The 23,117-nt window shown below is 36.2% G+C and overlaps 1 protein-coding gene across 1 annotated transcript in view; it reads left to right on the top strand.

Moving 5' to 3' along the window:
- The window catches only part of itgb3b (integrin beta 3b), a 26,000-nt gene extending 4,040 nt beyond the window's left edge, over positions 1 to 21,960 (top strand). The window contains 14 exon segments of the mRNA XM_046854274.1: positions 3,723 to 3,927; positions 4,206 to 4,458; positions 5,821 to 5,983; positions 6,071 to 6,232; positions 6,342 to 6,437; positions 7,504 to 7,593; positions 8,429 to 8,563; positions 11,131 to 11,411; positions 11,413 to 11,555; positions 14,755 to 14,977; positions 16,380 to 16,480; positions 16,576 to 16,695; positions 19,458 to 19,624; positions 20,852 to 21,960. Coding sequence (XP_046710230.1) covers positions 3,723 to 3,927; positions 4,206 to 4,458; positions 5,821 to 5,983; positions 6,071 to 6,232; positions 6,342 to 6,437; positions 7,504 to 7,593; positions 8,429 to 8,563; positions 11,131 to 11,411; positions 11,413 to 11,555; positions 14,755 to 14,977; positions 16,380 to 16,480; positions 16,576 to 16,695; positions 19,458 to 19,624; positions 20,852 to 20,920 — 2,208 coding nt within the window. The 3' untranslated portion in view covers positions 20,921 to 21,960.
- Positions 21,961 to 23,117: the final 1,157 nt, after the last annotated feature.

The raw sequence follows: 23,117 nt of genomic DNA on the forward strand, positions 1-23,117 counted from the left end.
ATTGACGCACCACCCGCTAAACTCTGGATCGTTTTGGACAGGTAAACACAAAAGACGCTGCGTAATGAAAAAATGAAGGAACACTTTATTTCTTGAAAATCTTCGCAATTCAGATATTTTTTTTAGCCAATCAGGCAGCATCACCCCCTCTGTAGTGCCAGAAAGATTTACACATTGAAAATTAAATTGGCTACAATCAATAGAATGGCATGGAATTAAACTAAGGCTCCAATACCTGAGAGAAATCTATCTAACTATCTTCTCTGGAGGAGACGGAAGATGACAAATGAAGCAGAGGAGTTTATACACCTGGTTTATACACCAACAGCTCCAAAAATCAGGCCTACAACATGGTTCAAATCAAATCAAATCAAATTTTATTTGTCACATACACATACATACAGAGTACGACATGCAGTGAAATGCTTTTGCAGTGAAATGCTTTCCGGTGGATGCATCAAAAAAAAGTTGCAGTTGCAAGAAAAAAAAGTCTGAATTAGGCCAACTTTTTTTTATGTGGCGGAAACGGGCTTTCATAGGTTCAGGCCAAAGAAAACGACAGATTGTTTCCAAAGTTTGGATCATTTTAAACTAAAACATAAAGAAAACACAGTGCAATGTGTTTACTTTATTTATTTATTTTTTAGTAATCAGAAATTAATTTGTATATTTTTATTTGATTATTTATTTATTTATTTGTATATGCATTTTTTATGTAATATGGTGATTAAATGCACCAAATGGGTTTAGTTTTCAAAGATATTCCTCTATGCAATTTCAGCTATAAAATGTAAATTTTTCTCAAAAGGAAACTAATTACTTGTTCATTTTAAGAGACCCACCTTATTTTCTCTTGCATATTCATTATTACTTTTTAATAAAGAAAAAGTACTTAGCCGATTATTTGATTAATTGATAGAATAATTGGTAGAATACTCAATTACTAAAATAATCGATAGCTACAGCCCTAATCTAAAGATCTCTAAGGGTTTTCATGGACTGGCACAGAAAGGTTTTTTGATGTTGGTCATTAAAATTTTGCTTAGGGCTATATTCAAAGCTTTTCTCTGTGTATACGCCACTGAAAGTTTTTAATAAGTTTGTAATAAAAATCAGTCTTCTACAAGGCTATTGTTCTTCAGATTCATTTGCTGTCTCCTCTCATGTCCCTATGCAGGAAGTTTAGTTTTCTCTGTACTACTTAATAATACATTGATAATGCCATATTATGTCCTTAATATTAGCCTGAATAAATTTACAGCATAAAAGTTTAATACCAATGTGACATATTATTGTTACATCAAGGGTACAGTGATCAGGCAAATATTCATTTACTTAGAATTGTCCAATTGCTTTATTATTGCAACTGTATATGTATTTCTACAAATTACACACATAAAGTTTGGAGTATGCAAACTAGAGGTCAACTGATTTATTTTGCCATTTAATCGACACTTATAGGTGATTGCTGGAAGTATCGGCTATTGGCAAAAATCCATAGCAATAGTTTTTCCAGGTTGCGTTATACAGTATGAGAGTGGCCTCTGGAGGCGAATTATTGATGCCACATGCTGTTTATTTAAAGTGACTTTTTTTATTCGTTTTTGATGTACTGTAACTGTTTTTATTTATTTGGAGTGTTACTTTTCGTTTAAGTTTGAATGCATATCTTGTATTTACCTCTATTTCTTTTTATATGTATATTTGTACATTTCTTTTTCTTTGCTGCTGTAACATAGAAATATTCCCACTATGGGTCAAATAAAGGTATATCTTATCTTATCTAGTTATCGGTATAGGTGAAATTCACTATCAGTTGACCTCGACTGATAGTTCCCCATTGGATCGAAATCGTTATATATTTTTGGGTAAAGGCTGCTTTTCTCATTAGTAGCTGTCTATATCCATTACATAAACTTATAAACTTAGAAGAAATAAAATTATAGGCACTAAACTTGTAAATTCAAACCTGTAAAGCTGCTTTAAGACAATGGCAACTGTTTAGAGTTCTATAAAAATACAAACTGAATTGAATTGAATTATCCATTGCTTGGACTTTCCTTACCTCCACTAAAAAAAAAATATATGGGATGTTTGTTGCGAAGTTTTCTTGAGACCTGGTAGCACCACCTTCCAGCACTGGGTCATGACCCATTGGTTGGGTCTTCTGGGTTACATCAAACTGTCAGACTTTAGTGCAAGACTTAATACAGGATGTAGTGCTACTCACTTGAGAAGATATTGCACAAGAAATAAGTCCAAATTATACATCACCCAAACTTGCTCTTGTATTATTCACATTCCACCCCTCTTGCTTAACTTTTTTGACGGTTGTAGGTACTCCTGAGTTCTGTATATCGATGTGTAATTTCTAGATTAAATCTCTAGATTAAATATTCGCTGCACACTGCTCACTTCACACATAGCTTCCTTCTGGTTCCATATTGTACATTTAGTGTATAAAGTTTACTTTATTATCTTAATAGAACTACTTAATTTGGCAACGCCCAGAGTTTATGTATTTCAGTCTCTCGATCCACCCTTGACCAGTGTACAATTTATTTTGTGTTAAATTAACAACAGAAAGAAAAAAAAATTTTTAGATAGCATTTTTCATCAGAAACCATTCAGAGTAACTGTCATGAATACATTGTTTAGATTCAACCAGTAGTGGGTAAAGTATACCATTCCTGTACATGAGAAAAGTATGAAACTACTGCTTTTAAATTGAATGTATTATCACAGTAAAAGTAGTCATACATGAGAACATTGGAGGCACACAACTGTATAGGATGTTTTTGAATACAGTGACATTACATTTTCCTTTCGCTTGAACTAGGAGACCCAAACCTGTTCCAGCGAGACAATGCCCCTGTGCACAAAGCCAGCTCCATGAAAGGTTCTTTATACTTGTCCCATGTACTTTAAAGTACAGTGAGATTCTCAGCATATCCAAGTGATGTTTGGAGCCGGGTCAGAGCACATGGTCAGCCATGTTACCGTGCCCCTGGAGCACTGAGGGTTAAGATCCTTGTTTAGGGGCCCCAAAAGTGTCATCTTGGTGCTACCAGGGCTTGAACCTCTGACCTTCCCAGCGGTAACCACTGAGCTACCACTTCCTCAATATGGTTTACATAGTTTGAAGTCTTAAATGGCCTCTTATAGCGCTCTGACTCTCAACCATATCGAACACCTTTGGGATGAACTGGAACCTTAGTCCATATAGTGTATTTGCTTACTGTCCACCACTGGTTTCTATGAATGCTTGTATGAAGATTTACACCAAAATATTGCTTGAGAGAAATGTCTGACTTTCCTCAGCATCAAGATTTTATGGCGTAATAACCTAAAATTGTAGATTCAAACTGTAAAATTGCCATTTTCTTATTACATTTACACATTTTTACATTTACACATTTATACTTACACATCACATTACATTTTTGGTAAAGTTATCCTACCAACAATACATCTGCTTGGAAGTGTATAACTTCATTTTCTTTGGTTTTGTAAATGAAAAAACATTTATGTGGACCACTATGTTCAAACATTTAGGATAATTAGATACTATCCTGTCTAGTACTATAGTACCCTACATTACTATCCTATCAATCATGCTTTCAGTCATCTTGCATAAGCACCTATTCTTTTCTACTTTATGACTGTAGATAAAGAAATAAATTACTATAGAGCTCAGCCTCTGTGTTTGTGTGACACACCAGGATTTTGGGTCAAACTGGCCAGGAGCATCACGCTGTGACTTAAAGGAGAAACTAATAGAAGCAGGATGCAACATGGAAGAACTCGAGTATCCCATTAGCCAGATGACCGTAACAGAGGACAAGACTCTTAGCGACAAGGCCTCGGGATCCACCACTGATGTCACACAGATCCAACCACAGAAACTGCACATTTCTCTAAGACCTGGTGAGTCCTTGACATTTTACAGTGGCAACCTGGCTGAGGTTTAAACTCAACTTTCTGTTCTCCTTAAAACTTTAAAGCAGTCACCATGGCCTAGTGTGGAGTAATCAGGCGAACATATTGATTATTAATGTCTGTACAGAGCCAGGGCTCTAAAAAAACAATTGATTTGTTCTTTTTGGTTTGCAGACTTTTGCATATACCTGCATATACAGCATTGTATTCTCTCTGTCACACTTAGCATTTGACTATATCTTACTTCAGCCTACGCTTTTCCATAGATGACTCGCGGACGTTCACGCTGCAGGTGAGGCAGGTTGCAGACTACCCTGTGGATCTGTATTACCTGATGGACTTGTCCTACTCTATGAATGATGACCTGACACAGCTGAGGAAGCTGGGAAATGGACTGGCTGAGGAGATGAGCAAAACCACCAGCAACCTTCGCATGGGCTTCGGCGCTTTTGTCGACAAACCTGTTTCGCCATATATGTACATCTCTCCACCAGAAGCTGTGAAGAACCCATGCTATTCGTGAGTAAATAACAAAACCTGGCAGAACCTGGCACAATAAATAGAACAGCTGCCACATATTGTGGCTGTCTTGTAAACCTTAATAAGATGACTGTGTGTGCTGGCAATGATTTGGCTTAACATTTCTCTGTGTTTTTCCCTTTGTGGTTGACCATAAATACAGCTAACAATGTGTAGCACTGTGTGTCATACAAATAACCAGTGAGGTCCTGCTTGATCATGGTTATTCAGGGCATGCATGTTAGTTGTGACTCAGTAGCATTAAAAAGGGTTCTGACACTTTTGCCAGAAGGCGGCTAATCTAAATATACTGAATAGCAAGATTTGTGCTGACTGATGGATGCACAGGATGTGCAGTGAGATGTAAATTTGAGAAACCACAACCTCCAGGCTGAAAAGCAAAGGAAACTTTAACCAGATTACTAAAGGTCAAAGAAAAAAGCAAGAACAGAAAAATGCAAGCCATGTAGATATAACCATGGAGTTCTATAAAGCTCATATTCCTAAATCATTATAACTATAAATATAATGTAGGGCTCCAATTAACGATAATTTTTTTCCAGATTATTTGGATAAAATCTTTTATTTTAAATTAGTTATTATAACTATATAAAACCCTAATTTAGGGTATTTATGTATAAGGTGTACTTAAAAAAATGCAAAAGTCAGATATTGAGTTGAACTATCTTTAATTTAGACATTTTAAAGCTTATAGTAGCTGCTTGTTGAGAAGCGCATGAGTCATTCCTGCTCTGAACAAATTCACTCATGTTGGGTTGTTTCTTTCTGTAAAAAAAAAAAAAACGAGAAAAAAAGCAGCGTTTGAGTATGAAAGGTGAACAATTTGTGTAAGTCAACATTTGTATATGTATTTTGCAGATGGCAAGTTGACAACCATGCTCAAAAAATCATTTGTAGTAAACTCCCCTGAGGTCCCCAGTTTAATCCCGGTTTTACTGATTGTCTGATTGTCTGGACACACAAAGTTGGCCCTATGTGTAAATAAAGAGTTCTCGGGATAGCCTTTAGATTCACTGCAAACCAGATAAGGATTAAGCGTCTGATAAGGAATAAATATAATAATAGGTTGAATAAATGTACAATCATGTACCATTGAACAGGAGAGACGAGGCTAACAGAGATAACATATTGATGAAGTTTTATTGTTTAATGAAAATGGAAAACACAAAATAACTCCGAATGCAATCTAGAGCTGTTCAATGAGGTGCATTTTGATTGTTGTTTCATTTCAATTTGAAAACGTTAGCATTTAGATGTAACAAACTCTGATTATTTGCTCCATTAAATAAATATATCGTGTATAAGACTACATCTTAGCTATTTCTCCTCATTTGGTGACAGGATACCGTACAAATGCCAGCCGCAGTTTGGCTACCGACATGTCCTTTCGCTGACTGATCAAGTGAACCGCTTCACAGAGGAAGTAAAGAAGCAGAAGGTATCTCGGAACAGAGATGCCCCTGAAGGAGGCTTTGATGCCATCCTCCAGGCGGCCGTGTGCAAGGTAGGCTAAGCTCTAATACATAACACAATCAAAATTGCATTTTGTCTGGATTTTCACGTCTTTCCTATTGCATCTTACTCTCATCAGGAGAGGATCGGTTGGCGTCCGGGTGCATCTCACCTGCTCGTGTTCACCACAGATGCCAAGACTCATGTAGCACTGGATGGACGCTTGGCTGGCATTGTGCAGCCAAATGATGGACAGTGTCACATGGGTGTGGATAACGTATACAACATGTCCACTACAATGGTACTGCTTCAAAACACTTTGATTCTACCAGCCAGTATTTAGCGTGATGCTGCATAGTGAAACTTTCGCCTGTGTTTTTCATGTAAATGTTTTCTATATAACTCCACAGGACTATCCATCTCTCGCACTGATCACGGAGAAGATGTCAGAGAACAACATCAATCTCATATTTGCTGTGACAAATACTGTACTGTCTCTTTACAAGGTAGAATTTAAGTTGAAGATTTTTGAGAAGATTTGTCTCATGTCCAGAGGCTTCAGGAGCCCAATCATAATTTGCTAGCACTCCTGGATAGCGAAAACAGTTACTGTTTAGTTTGATCATTTGAATGATTTATTTATGGCTATAAATAAAGAAATATGACGTTGTTTTATGCATTTTGACCAATGCCACATGAGACACCTGTTTTTAATGCTTGATGTTTAGAAGAATAAAAGCAGACTTCTCTGTCCATTTGTTTCGTCACGTCAAAAGACATTCATTCCAGACAGAGCAAATATAACTTAAAAACAAATGCTCAAAAGCTTCCCCTTTCTGACTTAATGTCTCAAGCCATGTAGCCAGCCTGTGGTCTGATGAGATGCCTTCAGAGATAAATGAATGTGATTGGATAAACCACAACTGAAGATCTGCTTTTCAAGCCTCACTGGTTCATATTTAGAAAACTTAAGGAGGCTCTGCTACAGTTCTTCTGAAGTTTTCTCTTCAGTCTGATTAAACAATTGCTGGAATCCAGACCCTGATCCACCAGTTAACAATCTCTGGTTCAGAGTAACATCCACTTCTCTTGGGTATACTAAAGATGTAGGAGGAGAATGAGGAATTAACCTACACTTTTTATGAAACATTTAAATATGCAGTATTAAATCGGCTGGTCTGGCTTGGTCTTGATCCCTTAATGTATTGGTCTTGTCTTGGTCTTAACTCAATCTGGTCTTTTTCTTTACCTGGTCTCTGTTTGAGTGGTCTTAACTACCACACTCTGCATTAATGAGCTATTAATATACTAGTGGTATCCCAGTGTTTAAGTTTTTAGGTTGCTGATCGGAAGGTGACTGACACTGTGATCTGACCCAAATGTACTTAGTCCAACCAGTTCAGGAACATTTGCTCTTAGTGGGAATGGTGTATATATTGTTTACAGCACTACAAGAACTTGGTGTTCCTATACTCTATTATGATTGCTTTCTCTCTCTCTCTCTATCTCTCTCTCTCTCTCTCTCTCTCTCTCTCTCTCTCTCTCTCTATCCCTCTCTTTGTATTTTCACAGAATTACACTGATCTGATACCCGGTACTGTGGTGGGGACTTTGTCTCATGACTCCCGCAATGTGATCGAACTGATCCAGGATGCCTATGCTGTAAGTACATTCTAGTAGTTGCTCAAATTGGTTTCTATGTTATACATCAGTTGTTACGAGGTCGTTGTTCTAATTTACTCTACATGCTCATTTTTGTATGTAAGCACTAGTAAAATCGACAGGTTAACACTAACAGGTTGCCTGTTTGATTGATGTAGGTCTTACTGTAGGTTTTTGCTATTACCTGTTTTCTACTGTTTGGGTGTACTGATGTTAGTGCAATAAAACAACTTGAAATGTCAACAGAGTTTTTCAAACTCAATTTGGTCCAAATTGATCACAGATGCAGCTTGTTTCTCTTTACTTCCTGCCCCAGTTTTAATGATGTACACTTTTTTGCCACCACATTTTAAAATGAATACAATATTTTGTCCACATATTAATGGAAGTAATAAAACTGGATTGTTTGTTGAAATTGTAGTAATTTAAAGAATTAGCTCTACTAGATCCAAAAAAGATCTAACATGTTTTCATATAATTAGTACCATAATGTAATGTTTATCAATACTATCTAAATACCGGATGTCCGTAAAAAAAAACAAAAAACACAAAAACAGGAAGTAGCTGATTTAAGCACTACCATATAAGAATATCGAAACACACTAATCAGCAGATCATTTCCTCTTATCTATTAATGGCAAATCAGCAAACATAAAGTGGTTCAGTATCTGATGTGTGTTGATATTTACAAGATTCTCTTGATTTCTGATGACTGACCACATACACAATCATAAACAATCTCTGTGATCTCGCTCTTTGTTTTTGCATCTAATGCTATTCATGCAAATAATAAAAAAAGAATGACCTAAAACCTAATCTTGACTTCTATGGACAGAAACTGCGATCTAAGGTTGAGCTCGAGCTCCTGAATGTGCCTGAAGAATTAAGCTTGTCTTTCAATGCCACGTGTTTGAACAACGAGTTCATCCCTGGACTTAAGTCTTGCTCCGGACTCAAGAGAGGAGACCAGGTCAGGATTTTATTCTCTGCAAATTCCTGCCCATTTTTTTTTTTTATCTCATTCTCTTAACACTTCTCTAATCCTTAGACACACACTTTTTATCTATCTATCTATCTATCTATCTATCTATCTATCTATCTATCTATCTATCTATCTATCTATCTATCTATCTATCTAAATGAATATATATATATATATATATATATATATATATATATATATATATATATATATATATATATATATATATATATATATATTGGCATTGGACTTTGGATCCAAAGGTTGTGAGTTCATATCCCAGTTGCTAGTCCTGGGCCCCTGAGCAAGGCCCTTAACCCCATACATGCTCAGTAAGATAAAAGCAAGTTTCTTCGGGTAAGGGCATCTGCCAAATGGCATAAATGTAGGGCAAAGTGGTGCCTCAATGGCTCATTGGGATCCTTATCAGAAAATCAGATCTCAGCACCGAGAAGCTGCTGTTCCTGGGCCCTAAATAACCCTCAGCTGCTCAGTTGTATACATGAGAATTGTACATTGTCTGGATACTGGTATCTGCCAAATGCCATAATTGTAAATGTTTTGGAAAGTGAGTTTAGTTTATCAGAAGGTTGTGAGTTCAACTTCCAGCATTACCAAGATGCCTCAGTTTGGCCCTTGTACAAGGCCCTCAACTACTCAGCTATATAAATGAGAATTTTAAGTTTCTTGGCATCTGCCAAATGCTGTAAATGTACTGTTGTTTTTTAACAGCTCATTCCAGAAGTACTTGACTACTTCCACCTAAAAAGATTACGCCTCCGTATTCACTCATTCCACACTGGGGAATTTGTTTTCACATATTCCAAATAAGGAAGAATAAAAAGAACAGGAAAAAAAGACCTTTTCCGATGTGTGCCCGTCCTGATAAATGACTTGCGTTAGGCTTTGTGGTTTACGGTTCATTATTTCAGCAAGTGATTAAAAACATGTTTGCACATATGTTTCACACAGGAAGGGTGGGAGGAAATTGTTAGTCATTTTGCTGAAAATGTCTGGCAATAAGAAGCATCTCTTTATTCATATCCTATCCTGTTCTTATTGTTTTGAGTCACTGTGTCCAGCATGTTAACTCAGCTTTTTTGTCGGAATGTCCCTTCCTGCTCTTTCACACTCATTCGTCGAAAAGTGTGGAACAAAAATGAGTCCTTGTCTGCTTGCACCTTCATGCATGGTTAATATTTGATTCAATTACATTTTAACAATGGACATTGTCAATAAAGCAGCTGTACGGCTGTAGGTTTAGATCACTCATGACCAAGACGTGCCAGACTTGACAACATTGAGGAAAAATTCTCTGAGACTTCATGAGGGAGAAACCTTGAGTGGAACCAGACAGAACTCATCCTCTTCTCTGTGAAACTCGATAGTGTGATTATAAATTATAACTATTATACCTAAGGTATGAGCAGAGTTGAGCAGGTGTGTCTTTATGATTACTGCAGCAGTTTTTAACAACTGTTCACATGGACAAACGTTTGTGGACACCTGGTCAACATCGCATTACACATTTACTCCCCATTTGCTGTTATAATAACCTCCATCCTTCTGGGAAGATGTTCCACTAGATTTTAGAGTGTGTTTGTGGAGATTTGTGATTTCATTCCCACACAAGGGTGTTAGTAAACTCAAGTACTAATGTGGGTGAGGCGAGGAGGCCTGGGGTGACGTTAGCGTTTGAATGCATTCCAAAGATGAATTGATGTCAGAGCTCTTTAGCAGGAAATCTTCAACTACAAACCCTGTAAACAATCTTCATGGAACTGACGTTGTGCACAGGGTCATGTTGGAACAGATTTGAGTCTCTAAGTTCAAGTGAAAGGAAAATTTGATGCAATTGCATCCAGAAACATCTTATACAATTGTGTGCCTCCAACGTTGTCTTTGTAGTTTAACATATGGTTGGAAAAGGTGTTCCATTTAAAACGTCACCTACATGGGCATTAATAGCATTTGGCAGACACACTGATCCAGACTGATTACAATGTTTCGAAGTCTCTATCAATAAATACTTTCTGATGCTGGTTCACAGACTAAGAATATAATATGTCTAAAACTTTTTGGGAGAGAAAATAGTTAGAGAAGCAGGATTTTCTTAAAGAGAAGTAATAATTTAGGTATATATATATATATATATATATATATATATATATATATATATATTTTTTTTTAATTTTAATTTTACATTACTTTAATGGAGTAATCGGATAAGAAGTACTTTTTCTTTATTAAAGAGCAATATTAAATGTTGGCAAAAATAAAGTCAGAATTGCAAGAAATTATCGCATTGTGTTAAATCAAATCAAAATTGAATCACACTGACAGACGATAGATTTAAATACTATAAAATTCCCAGACATACTCCAGTAAAATTTGCATTTTTCCACCTCTACATAAAAGACTAAATGAATATAAATAGGGGTACGAATATAAGATCCAATATTATCCTAGTGACATTATGTAGTAATATACATGCACAGGTTTGCATAAACAGCAGTACATAACTTGTGTAAATTGTGTATTTGCTGCTATTATAGGTCTCGTTCAGTGTCGAAGTACGTGCCAGGGGCTGTCCTAAGGAGAAGACGAAAACATTCACTATTAAACCTGTTGGCTTCAAAGACACACTCCAGATCACTGTTGACTTCGAGTGTGAGTGTAAGTGCCAGGCTCAGGCTCAGCCCGACAGCACTATGTGCCACCAAGGCAACGGGACCTACGAGTGCGGCATTTGCCTGTGCCATGCAGGACGACTGGGTCCGAAGTGCGAGTGTGCCGAAGGTGATTACAGCCTCAGTGAGCAGGACATGCACCGGCCCTAACAAAGTGATCTGCAGCGGGCGTGGGGACTGCGTGTGCGGTCAGTGCGTGTGCCACAACAATGATTTCGGAAAGGTCTGGGGAAAGAGGTGCGACTGTGATGACTTCAGCTGCCTGCGCTATAAAGGAGAGCTGTGCTCAGGTATGAGACTTTAATGTTCATATCATACTATTGCAGCAAAATGGCTGCCTGTTCACGCTATAGCATACTGTATACAGATGTTGGTTTACAGATGGTTTATTTTAGTGGGATTCTCAGATCAATTAGGGTATTGTCTACCAGATAGGTCAGATAGATCAGGCATACCATTATGACCACCTGCCCAATATTGTGTTGGTCCCGCTTTGCTGCCAAAACTGTCCTGACCCAATGAGCATTAACAGCATTAATTAATTTGAGCAGCTCATCTGTTGGATCGGACAAAATGGGCCAGCCTTTGCTCCCCATGTGCATCAATGAGCTTTGGCCACCACTAACCCTGTCACCGGTTCCTTGGACCACTTTTGATAGGTACTGACCGCTGCGTAATGTTATATTGCATGTCATAATGTTATAATGTCATGATGTTACACCTGGTCGTTGTAAAACATGTACACCAAACATAAGCTCACTCATGTCCTGTAGCCTACACAGGGGCTCGCAGTTCTACATACACACGTCTGCAAAAGTCAGCAAGGCAGCAAAGTTGTGGTAGCTCAGTGGTTAAGGCTCTGGGCTACTGATCAGAAGGTTGGTGGTTTAAACCCTGGTATTGACAAGCTGTCACTTTTAAAGCCCTTGAGCAATGCCCATAACCCTCTGTGCTCCAGGGATGCTGTAACATAACTGACCCTGTGCCCTGACCCCAGCTTCCTTCATTGCTGGGGCATAAATTATTTCCTTGTGTGATCAGTAAAGTATAAAAAAAATTGTGTATGTAGATGTGCTGGCGGATCTGCTTATTAAAGAATTTTTAATTTCGGATCAAAGGAATGAAATAAACTAAACGAGTTAAAAAAAGATTTGTTCATTTTAATAAATGAGAACAAAGTCACTAAAGTGACTGCATGATGTGGAGGTCCACACAAGTAGTTTGGAGAATTTCATTTCTGAACTTTGAAACGCTCCAAAGCAACTGAGAAAAACAGTAAAAATGAGGTTTTCACTTATTTGGAATAAATCCTTCTCAAGAAGGTTGTTGCCATACTTTGATCTGTGCTTCATGAAGACCTTATGGGAGAGCAGGCACTCTGAGTAACACAACGGGTCTTTACACAAACCTTGCTCATTTGCACACTGCTCTTTTTTTATTGCTGCTCACCATAAACCTATCACCACTGTACATATACCTGTTCTCTGTTTATAGTTACTCTCTGTGTATAGTAATAGGCATCTGTATAGCATGTTCATAATACATATATATATATATATATATATATATATATATATATATATATATATATATATATATATATATATATATATATATATTCATCTGTATATTATTGTTCATAGTACATATATACTCATCTGTAATTATATTTATATTTATAGTACATATATATATATACACTACTCTGTATATTGTGTTTTACATATAACATATATTCATCTGTATACTACATATTCATCTTTTAATTACTGTTTATAGTCTTTATTTTATTTAACTGTAAATTCATGCTAAATCTATATATCCTGCACTTGCTGTTATTGCACATTGTACATGTGTAATGACAATAAAGTTGAATCTAATCCAATCTAATCTAATCTTCACATAGCAGAAACATGCCGTGTAGAAGGCTGTGGACTCGGCAACGCGAGCGTGCCGAGCGTGTGTTTGTGTTACAGCCGGATGGAAGCCGGCCAGCAGTTTATGTAACGTCTTAGCGGAGACCACTCCAACAACTGCGGGGTAGAAATACCATCGCGTCTCATTCTACTACCCTTAACTTCAGCTCTATATAACGTCTGTCTTTTTGTTTTGTTTTTTGTCTGGCATTAACATTGAAGTAGTATTTTACTATGTTTTCATTATAAACAAGCTCGCTTGCTTGGCCCCATTGTCACTCAGGAATTACGGCATATTTACGATTTATCTTCCTTAAAAGTGCAGTGATTATATTGAGCATGCCTGTCTGGATTACTACACGCCAATGATGTCATTGCACTAAAATAGCTGAACGCAGTGAGGGAGCTGACTGGGTTTCAGCCTTTTTGAGCTGGAATGAGATTCAGGTTTTTATGTGAGGTTGTAGGTGTGGTACCCACTGTTCTTCCTTTATTTTTGCCATTGTATTCACATTTTCCTGTTTATTTTTGCTTCATTCTGCATATATGTGTGTGTGTTGCGCAATTTTCTTAAACCTAAAATGGAAAAAAGTCCAAAAGTTTGATTTCCCCTTAAAGGTTTCAGACATGAAAATACACTATATAGTCAAAGGTTTGTAGACACATAATCATATTATTGGTGTCTTTTTTTTTTTGTCTCATTCCACATTTAGTCCCATTTTGCCAATGTAATAACCTTTATTCTTCTGGGAAGATGTTCCACCATATTTTGGAGTGGTGGCAGCATTATGACAGTTTATATGGCCGTCTTAACTTAAACTAATTATCTATTTGTCCACTATAACTGATCCTTCCAGGTTCAAGGGTTGAAATGTACACTATATGGACAAAAGAATGTGGACAACTGACTTTTTGAACATCCTATTCCACATTTGAGGTTGAACAACGAGTTTTGAGAATTTCATTTGAGAATCTGAGTAACGCTCCAAAGCAACTGAGAAAAACTGTAATATATATAATCATTGAGTACAATACAAACATTTGAACTCAACTCCTGATGTGATTTTCTTTTGCAGGCTAAATAGCAGAGTTGTTACTCCACTCAGTGTGCAATTCCCAAAATTACACAACATTCCTTTATTTGGAATCCCATTCCATGCACAAAAAGTTTGGAGTATTTTGTCACGTTGACAACTGCACCCTTCCTCCGGGAGTTTATTCTGTAAATCCAGTCTGAAAGGACGGCTGCTGCATGAGTTTTGTTTTTTGCTTGTGTGTGGAATGCGCATCTCATCACGTAATGCATTTTTACAGGAAAACGAACTATTAACTAAACAGACCTAAACATTGCGTGCTTTCACAGAGAAGGCTGATGTTTTTCGTGTATAATCACTCTGGATATTCACTGTGACTTTGGGTCTCAGTAAATCTCGAGCAGCTTTACACCTCAGGCAGTGAACATGCTTTCTTTGATTTACTTCATATGTAGTCATGATCTCAGCATTTTAGAATCTGGTGATTTGATTCCTGGCTAGCGTGGTCGTGTTGATGTTATGGATTTGCCTTTTTACAGGACATGGCACATGCTCGTGTGGTTTCTGCCAGTGTTACCCGGACTGGTCAGGGGAAAACTGTAACTGCTCCACCCGCACAGATACCTGCATGTCCAGCCTGGGGTTGCTGTGCAGCGGCCGTGGGCAGTGTGTGTGTGGAAGCTGTGAGTGTACTCAACCTGGGGCCTATGGCTCCACCTGTGATAAGTGTCCCACCTGCCCTGATGCCTGCACTATGAAAAAGTGAGTCTTGACTAAGTCTAGAAAAAAAAATTAAATGAATAGACTCATTTAGCTAGATAAGTGAGCTGAGACAAATTTTTGTCTGACTGAATAGAGACAGGATTTCTATCACTACAATACAGTTAAAATCTGGAAGAAAAAGCAAAACCACATTGAGAGTGTAAGCTTTGGCCTCGTTTGTATCTGTCCAGAGATGCAGCCTGAAATAAACATAGCGTCACTCCTCATTGGGACAAAATAAATAAAAGAGGCCTTTTATTGCTGCACATGTCTCATATGAAGCCATCAGTCATGAAATGTACCTATAATTTTGAAAAACACTCATTATCAGGCATCAGTTTGAGTTTTTATTAAAAGAGTACGTTCATTTTGTAACATGGTAAAGCAAACTTTTACATACTGAATACCTGCCCTTCAATTGCACTATTTACCAAGTACTATATCTGTTCCTGTCTGCAAAATCTCACTCAGCTTGTGCTGAATTAATCTATTGGTCTAATCACGGCCACATTTAATGTTACACGTGGTCTCATAATACGGAAATCAAAGGTTTCACAAAAATCTTTAGAAAGAGCTTCATCTCATTAACATTTATGATTTTCCATTTTACAGAATTAGTCTTATAGTAAAGCTGGACTGTTCGACAGAGTTCTTAAATTCTCAGAGTAAGAATTGTGTCATGCATAAGTATTCACTCCCTCACCTGTCTAAATTTTGTGGTGTTACAACCTAAAACTGAGAATCTACACAGGAAAAAAAAAAAAATAAATAAAATAATAAAATAATATATATATATATATATATATATATATATATATATATATATATATATATATATATATATATATATATATATATATATATACACACACATTTTAGAGTTTGTGACCTACAGACCAAACGGATATAAAAGAAAACATCTATAACATAGTAATGAAACAGCATCTCACAGGATTTAGTATAATAAAAGGCTTAAAACTGCAAAAATATTTAGCAGTGTATCATTAGGGATTAACTTATAGAGATAAATATAGTAATATTTTACTATATATTTTAGAATTAAATTAATTTATTTAAAGTTGCTTTGTTACAATGTAAATTATTTAAAAATGTACATCAAACAATACATTTAATTCAATAGAAATACCTATTTTAGAAATAATAATATACAGAAAAAATAATATAAATATAGTAGTTGTAGCTGGGGTGATTTATGCTGTACCAGGGGGGTGAATATTTATGCATATATTTATTAGTGTTAAATATATTTATTAATATATGTATTCATATTTTTTTATGTACAAATTGCAAATGTTGATTACCCGGTTGATTGATTCCTGTGCAGTAATGACTAGTACTTATGTTTTTAAGGTGTTCTTTAACCTGTCTGTGATTTCTGCAGGGATTGTGTGGAGTGTAAGCATTTTAAAAGAGGCAGACTCTTCGAGGATGAAAGCTGTGCCCGAATTTGCCGAGACGAGATTATACTTGTTGATGATATAAGTAAGAGACAAAACTGTAATATGCTGTCACGCAAAGTGTCTGAATGTCTCTCGTGTATAACCTTCTGACTTTTCTGGTTCTGTCTCGCACCACAGTTTTGCACGATAAGAATGCTGTGAACTGCACCTACAAGGACGAGGACGATTGTGTCCAGCGGTTCCAGTACTATGAGGAGAACAGCGGGAAGTCCATTCTGTCTGTGGTAAAAGAGCCAGGTAACACTCTCTGTAACTTTCAGCCTGTTTTTTTTGTTTACTACTGTTTTTGTCTGACATGGAAAGAGGAAATGTGTGGATAGATCTAATAATAGATAGATCTCTATAGCTTCTACTAGACATGCAAATAAAAGCATTGAGCAGATCATTATATAAATATATATCCAACAAAAAATATAAAAGCTAGAAAGCATTGAAAAATACAATGTAAAGTACGGTAAGGATTTTATATATATTTATATATATATATATATATATATATATATATATATATATATATATATATATATATATATAGAGAGAGAGAGAGAGAGAGAGAGAGAGAGAGGGAGAGAGGGAGAGAGAGACACAGAGAGACACAGAGAGAGAGAGAGAGAGAGAGAGAGAGAGAGAGAGAGAGAGAGAGAGAGAGAGAGAAAGGTAGGTGAAAAATGTCTAACATTAAAATTTCTTTTTTTACATTGTTAACTTATTGCCATTATTGGACTTAACTTTCTGGATTCTGATTTTTTTTTCTGATTTATTACTAAATCGACTCTTTTAGATGATTCCCGAGACCTGTCTCACATTTGTATTAAAATGCTCACCTGGAAATCTCATATGTCAATGACATTAGATGCATAGTCATTCAAAGAAGGAAATAACTAATGTCAAGGTCTATATAACAATGTACATACTTTGGGAATAAAAAAGCTTCTTCTTATTGGTGAGCTGTGCTACGTAATCTGACTCACTGAACAGAGCTGGAATTTTTATCACTGCTACAAAAAATTTTTTTTTTTGTCTTTATGTTGCCGAGCACAAACATTTGCCTCAGCTTTTAAGTCACTACATCTGTTTCCAGCTGTTCATACAGGCTGATATAAAGTATAGCTAAACTTACAGCCTTTATTTTTAACAATCAATTGAAATGTTGTGCTGGGAGCCTCTAAAATGAATAATAAATCAATTTTTAGTATTGTTAGATTGCCAAATTGACAACCTGCCCTTTGGTTGAACTCACAGAAATCTTACTTCCGACTTACGAGCACTTAGCATGAACATACAGCTGAATTTTGTAGCTCTGGGGTTAAGGCCTTGTGAACATAAGGTCATGAGTTTGAATCTCCCATTGGGCCTTTAAGCAAGACCCTTAAATGCTAAATTGTATGAACAAGATTGCCAAATGCAGAAAATGTTCATTAAATCTCCTCCACTGACCCTATTTAAAAAATGAGCTCAGACTTTTCCTTTGCATTCAATATTATACATGTTTTAAACGAAATCATTACTGAATCACGAACCCATAGACCAAAAAGCGTATGTGGCATTGAATGCTGTGGTTGAACCCTTGCGAATGTAGAACGTGTAACTGTGTGCTGTGTGATATTTAAATTCCTTGGGTTAAATATCAGACTGCGGTTTACTTCCCAGGAGTGTTCAGGTACACGGTGGTGTGTGGGTGGGTGTATGTGTGTCTGAACCTCTACGCATTACAGCTTCTGAAGCGGCTGTGGTGAGGGGTGTGGCTCATTAAAGCTGAGCCCGTTCTCTTTAACAAACCCACATGTGAAACATGGGCTCCATTAAACATTTAAACATGCAGACCGGGAGCACAGAAAAGAGCTAGTCTAGTAAAGCAAGGCAATAAACATCATCCGAGCTACCGAGGAACACGCTGACTCAGCACAACGTGCTCCGTGTAATCACACAGGAAGGGGTGTCTACACACACTTCTGGTCCAGTATGACGCTGCAAGGAAGTTCATTTAGTGGATCGTGCAACTTATCGTCAGAAATCTTTAACATTTGACCCAGTGCTCTGTAAAGAAAACAACTCCAGTCACCGTGTGCTTGTAGTAAGTCAGTGAGTAAGGTGTTGGATTTCAGATAGGAAGGTTGTGAGTTCAAATTGCTTTCGCTCAAGCTTTCTCACGCTGGGTGAGAAGACACCCTTATCTATACCAGAGCTATAAGGTGTCGGACAAATTATGTAAATTTTGAACGTTTCGCATCATGTTTAAATATTGTCATGTTTTAAATATATATTGCAGGATTTGAGATGAAGTGAGCAGTCCAGTTGAAACAATTCCTTCAATATAACGAAGAAATAAAATAAAATCAGCTTCAATAGTCATTAATTAAGAGCTACATTAATATATATTAATATAATAATAAAGTGCATTAATGAAAATTTGAAATATCCTAGCTTAACATCGCAAAATGCTGGAGGCCTTTGTTTTTTTGTTTAGTTTTTTTTTTTTGTGTGTAAATGTGTATTTTTTTTAATATTTCCTGTCAGATTTTTAGGTATATTACGTGTATTAGTAAAACACAGCCAAAAACATTTGCATAATTTTTTCTCTGCAGAAAACCATTTCTCATTTGAACAGCTCATAATAATATTTCTTAAAAAGAAATAAATAATAAAAAAAAAAAAAATATATATATATATATATATATATATATATATATATATATATATATATATATATATATATATATAAATATATAATTTTTAGAAATATTATTATGAGCTGAGAAGAAATTATGCGAATGTTTTTGGCTGTGTAAAAATAAATAAATAAATAAATAAATAAATAAATAAATAAATTTGTCAGAATGTGACTTTTCTATATTTTTCCCCTAATAAATTTAGGTTGAATTCTGTTATACTGTGTGTAAATATATTTTCATACCCAGAGCAACAGTGTTATTTTGCCCATATGACCTATTTCTTTATTTTTTTTTTTTACTTTTGCCCTATTTCCTGCTGTGTCCCAGACTGCCCCAAAGGCCCTGACATCTTGGTGGTTCTCCTTTTCGTCGCTGGAGCTATACTAATCCTGGGTCTCGTCTCCTTGCTCATTTGGAAGCTGCTGGTGACGATTCACGACCGTCGTGAGTTCGCCAGGTTCGAGGAGGAGCGAGCACGAGCCAAGTGGGAAACAGTAAGGCCAGGCTAACAGCCTTATCTTATTAAGATAATAATCCATAATCATGTTCGTGACACTTTTATAGCGTTTAACATTGCATTGCATTGACAGATGTGGTATGTGTTATGCTACACATCCTGCCTTATGGCAATAAAGTCAGTATTACCATTAGTCTGGTTTAAAAAATTAGCTGGTAAATCATAGATGTGGGCGGTTCGGCGGGATGATTTTATTGTCCCTGTGGCATGCTGGTTTCCCTGCAGAACAAAGCAACGCCTCCATTCCCTAAGGCATGTTTGGCTTTAGTTGCTCTCTTGCTAATTAGGCTTTCCTGGTGAGGTCTGAAGGCTGGCACTCATACGAAGTTATTCCAACCACATGTGGGATTGCATCGGCTCAAAAGACTCACCCTGTTTACAGCTCTCGCAGCTTCAATACTGTTAAAGATAGAAAGAACAACAACGCTCTCCTGTATGATTATTTATATATGTGGTGGTGTCAAAAACTGGCTCTGATTAAAAGGAAAGTACTTTATTTATCTACGTTTACACACAAGTCCTCTTGCACAACAATACAGTGCTCCCAGCGTTCCCAGCGTTCCTGCCACTTCAGGACTCTGTCCTTTTTTTTCCGAAGCACGTCAAGAACCTTCTGGGATTCGTGCTGGATCTCCACAGTGGTGTCAAAACACCGATCTTTGAGCTGGAACTCAACTCTGGAGATTTTAGCTTTTCTGTAAATTATCATTGAATTAAAAATTAACATTATTTAACAGATACTGAAAAATCGTCTCCTTATGGTGAAGAATCGTGTATCCAAAATTCATATTTGAACTATAAAATATTTGGAGATTTTTTTCTTGGTTATTTGTATGACTTTTCTAAACACTGTCTCATATTGGCAATGTTTTGCATGTAGTATTTGTTTAGTATTATTTCAATCATTTAGCCACATTTGGAAAATGTTCTATTGTTAAATTTAATTTAGTAGTTGTTTTAATGTTCATTTGGATACATTTTTATCGGATTTTATTGAGTTTTATTGGATTTTATTGAGTTTATTGATTATTATGAATCTTTATGGAACTGGGAGAGTTATATATATATATATATATATATATATATATATATATATATATATATATATATATATATATATATATATATATAGTTATAGTTATAGTTATAGTTATTTATATATATATATATATAGTTATTTATTTAAATGCTTTCTTTATTTCAGAGTCACAATCCTCTCTACAAAGGTGCTACTTCTACCTTCATGAACATTACCTATCGAGGAAAAGAGTGACCCATACTGTAGCTCCCCCGAAGATCATCTTTCTTCCGTCTCCTCTTCTTCCAGTTGTAGCATTGCTTGTATTGTATGTACAGGATGTACATTTTCGTGTGTGTAAATATAACGCCTGTGTGTTAGAGATAGCTACTCATCATGACGCATGTCGAGCCTCTTCCTTATTTCGCTTCCTGACAAGAGTAGCAAAATGATAATAAAAAATATGGGCTGTGTTTGAATACAGTTGTGTAATCGGTGGGTGTGATGACCACTGGCCTGTCGAACCTTTTTGTTCGTGTGTTATCAGACATGCAGAAACGGCTTCTTGTGAAATTTTCTGTAAATACAAATGCATTTGTAGGGAATAAAGCAATCGATCGGCTTACCTCCGTCAAGTCGACTGATTTCCAGAAAGAAATTCAAAAGAAAAATTTATTAAAGAAACGCCGCAATGTTCTCTTTCATCTGTTTAGATTTTTTTTTAAACATATAAAATTGTGCAATGGTACTAGGATGCTGTAAAGCGCAACGTCCTCCGACTTCAAGACTTTACTTTGGATGGAAAGCGTTGTTACAGGTTTACCTCTGATTGTTGGAAAGCACTGAAACTGGAGACTCCTTCCATTAATAGACATCTCATCATATACCTTTTTTTGTTCTTTTTATTGTGCTTATATTCTGCACGTGAGTCCTTTTTTGTAGCTGTTGCTGCCATAAAAATGATAAAACATTCAAACAAGAGCATTTGATATATAATATTTTTGTGTTTTTAATGGAATGCTTTTTTACTTGTTTAAAGCTCTTATGATTAAATATTGTGTTAAAATAAATGTATCCAGCCTATCTGTTCAAAGTTCAAAATACCGCTCATCACATTTGCAAATATTTCGATTCGGTCATTATCATGAAGGATGCCGGTTATTGTGGTGAAAGACATGAAAGCTGTGAAAACACTGTAAGAAAATGTCTGCGTAAGATCTTGAATTTTGCTCTAGACATGTCTGTTGGGTTTGTGTTATCCAAAATTTGTTCTATAAAACCTTTATAAAAGCTCAGCATTGGTTTCATGTTGCATCGCCTTTTAATTTTATTTAAATTGTGTGTATAGGTTGTATTTACAAATTTGAACTAAACACATCCACAGTGCCTCCAACTTTGAGGTAACAGTTTGGGGAAGAATCAAGTATGGCTGGAAAAGTCCAATACCTTTGGCCATGTAGTGTACAGTGTTTTCCTGTCAAAAGTTTAGAAACACCCAGTCAGAGAGACGTTTTTATGTATCAAAAGGTCATGGTGTAAAGATTTATAAAGATAAACAAAATCTATAAATGTACAGATTTCCCTGAAATTTGCTGTTCTTCACTAGTTGGTTTTCTTTCTTGTGATCCAGTTCATTTCGGAGAAGTTCAATAGGATTATGGTGCAGTGACTGGGCAGACCGTTTCATGATAAATACTACAGACGACTGTTTGCTCTGTAAATAAGATGCAGTGCGGAGCGGCAGTCCAGGTGGAATCGCATGGTGTTGGAGTATAGAATGGTTGCCATGTTGGTTCAGTTTTCCTTTCACTTTCTGGAACCTTCTCTGCTCCAAAATAACCCCAAACCATTAAGCTTCTACCTCCATGTTAGACTGTGGGGGGTGAGGCAGTCTGTTAACATCATCTCTCCTGTTCTTACACAAGTTCTTCTGTTAGAGACAATTTACATTTACATTTACATTTGTGGCATTTAGCAGACGCCCTTATCCAGAGCGGACACAATAAATTGGACACAATAATGTCCAATTTGAACTCATCTGTCCACAGAACTTTCTCACAGTCATTCACTGTCCAATTCTTGTGTGTTTTGGAGTTTTTACCTTTATTACATATTACACATTTACCATCATTCAGGTCAAATTTATTATTTTAAGGGTGGAGCCTAATAACATACAATTTTAAAACTATTTTATTATAAACTCAAATGATTCAGATAACATTTTGCATTTTACAAAAGCATGTAGACAGATATACAGACAGTTAGATAGATAGATAGATAGATAGATAGATAGATAGATAGATAGATAGATAGATAGATAGATAGATAGATAGATAGATAGATAGATAGATAGATAGATAGATTAGATAGATAGATTATGTTACTCTCCCCTTAAGACTGAACAACAAAGTTATCATTAGATCGCTGCACTTTTACTGTGGAGTGACAGTTG

This window comes from Silurus meridionalis, chromosome 7 (assembly GCF_014805685.1).
Source record: "Silurus meridionalis isolate SWU-2019-XX chromosome 7, ASM1480568v1, whole genome shotgun sequence".
Lineage (NCBI taxonomy): Eukaryota > Metazoa > Chordata > Actinopteri > Siluriformes > Siluridae > Silurus > Silurus meridionalis.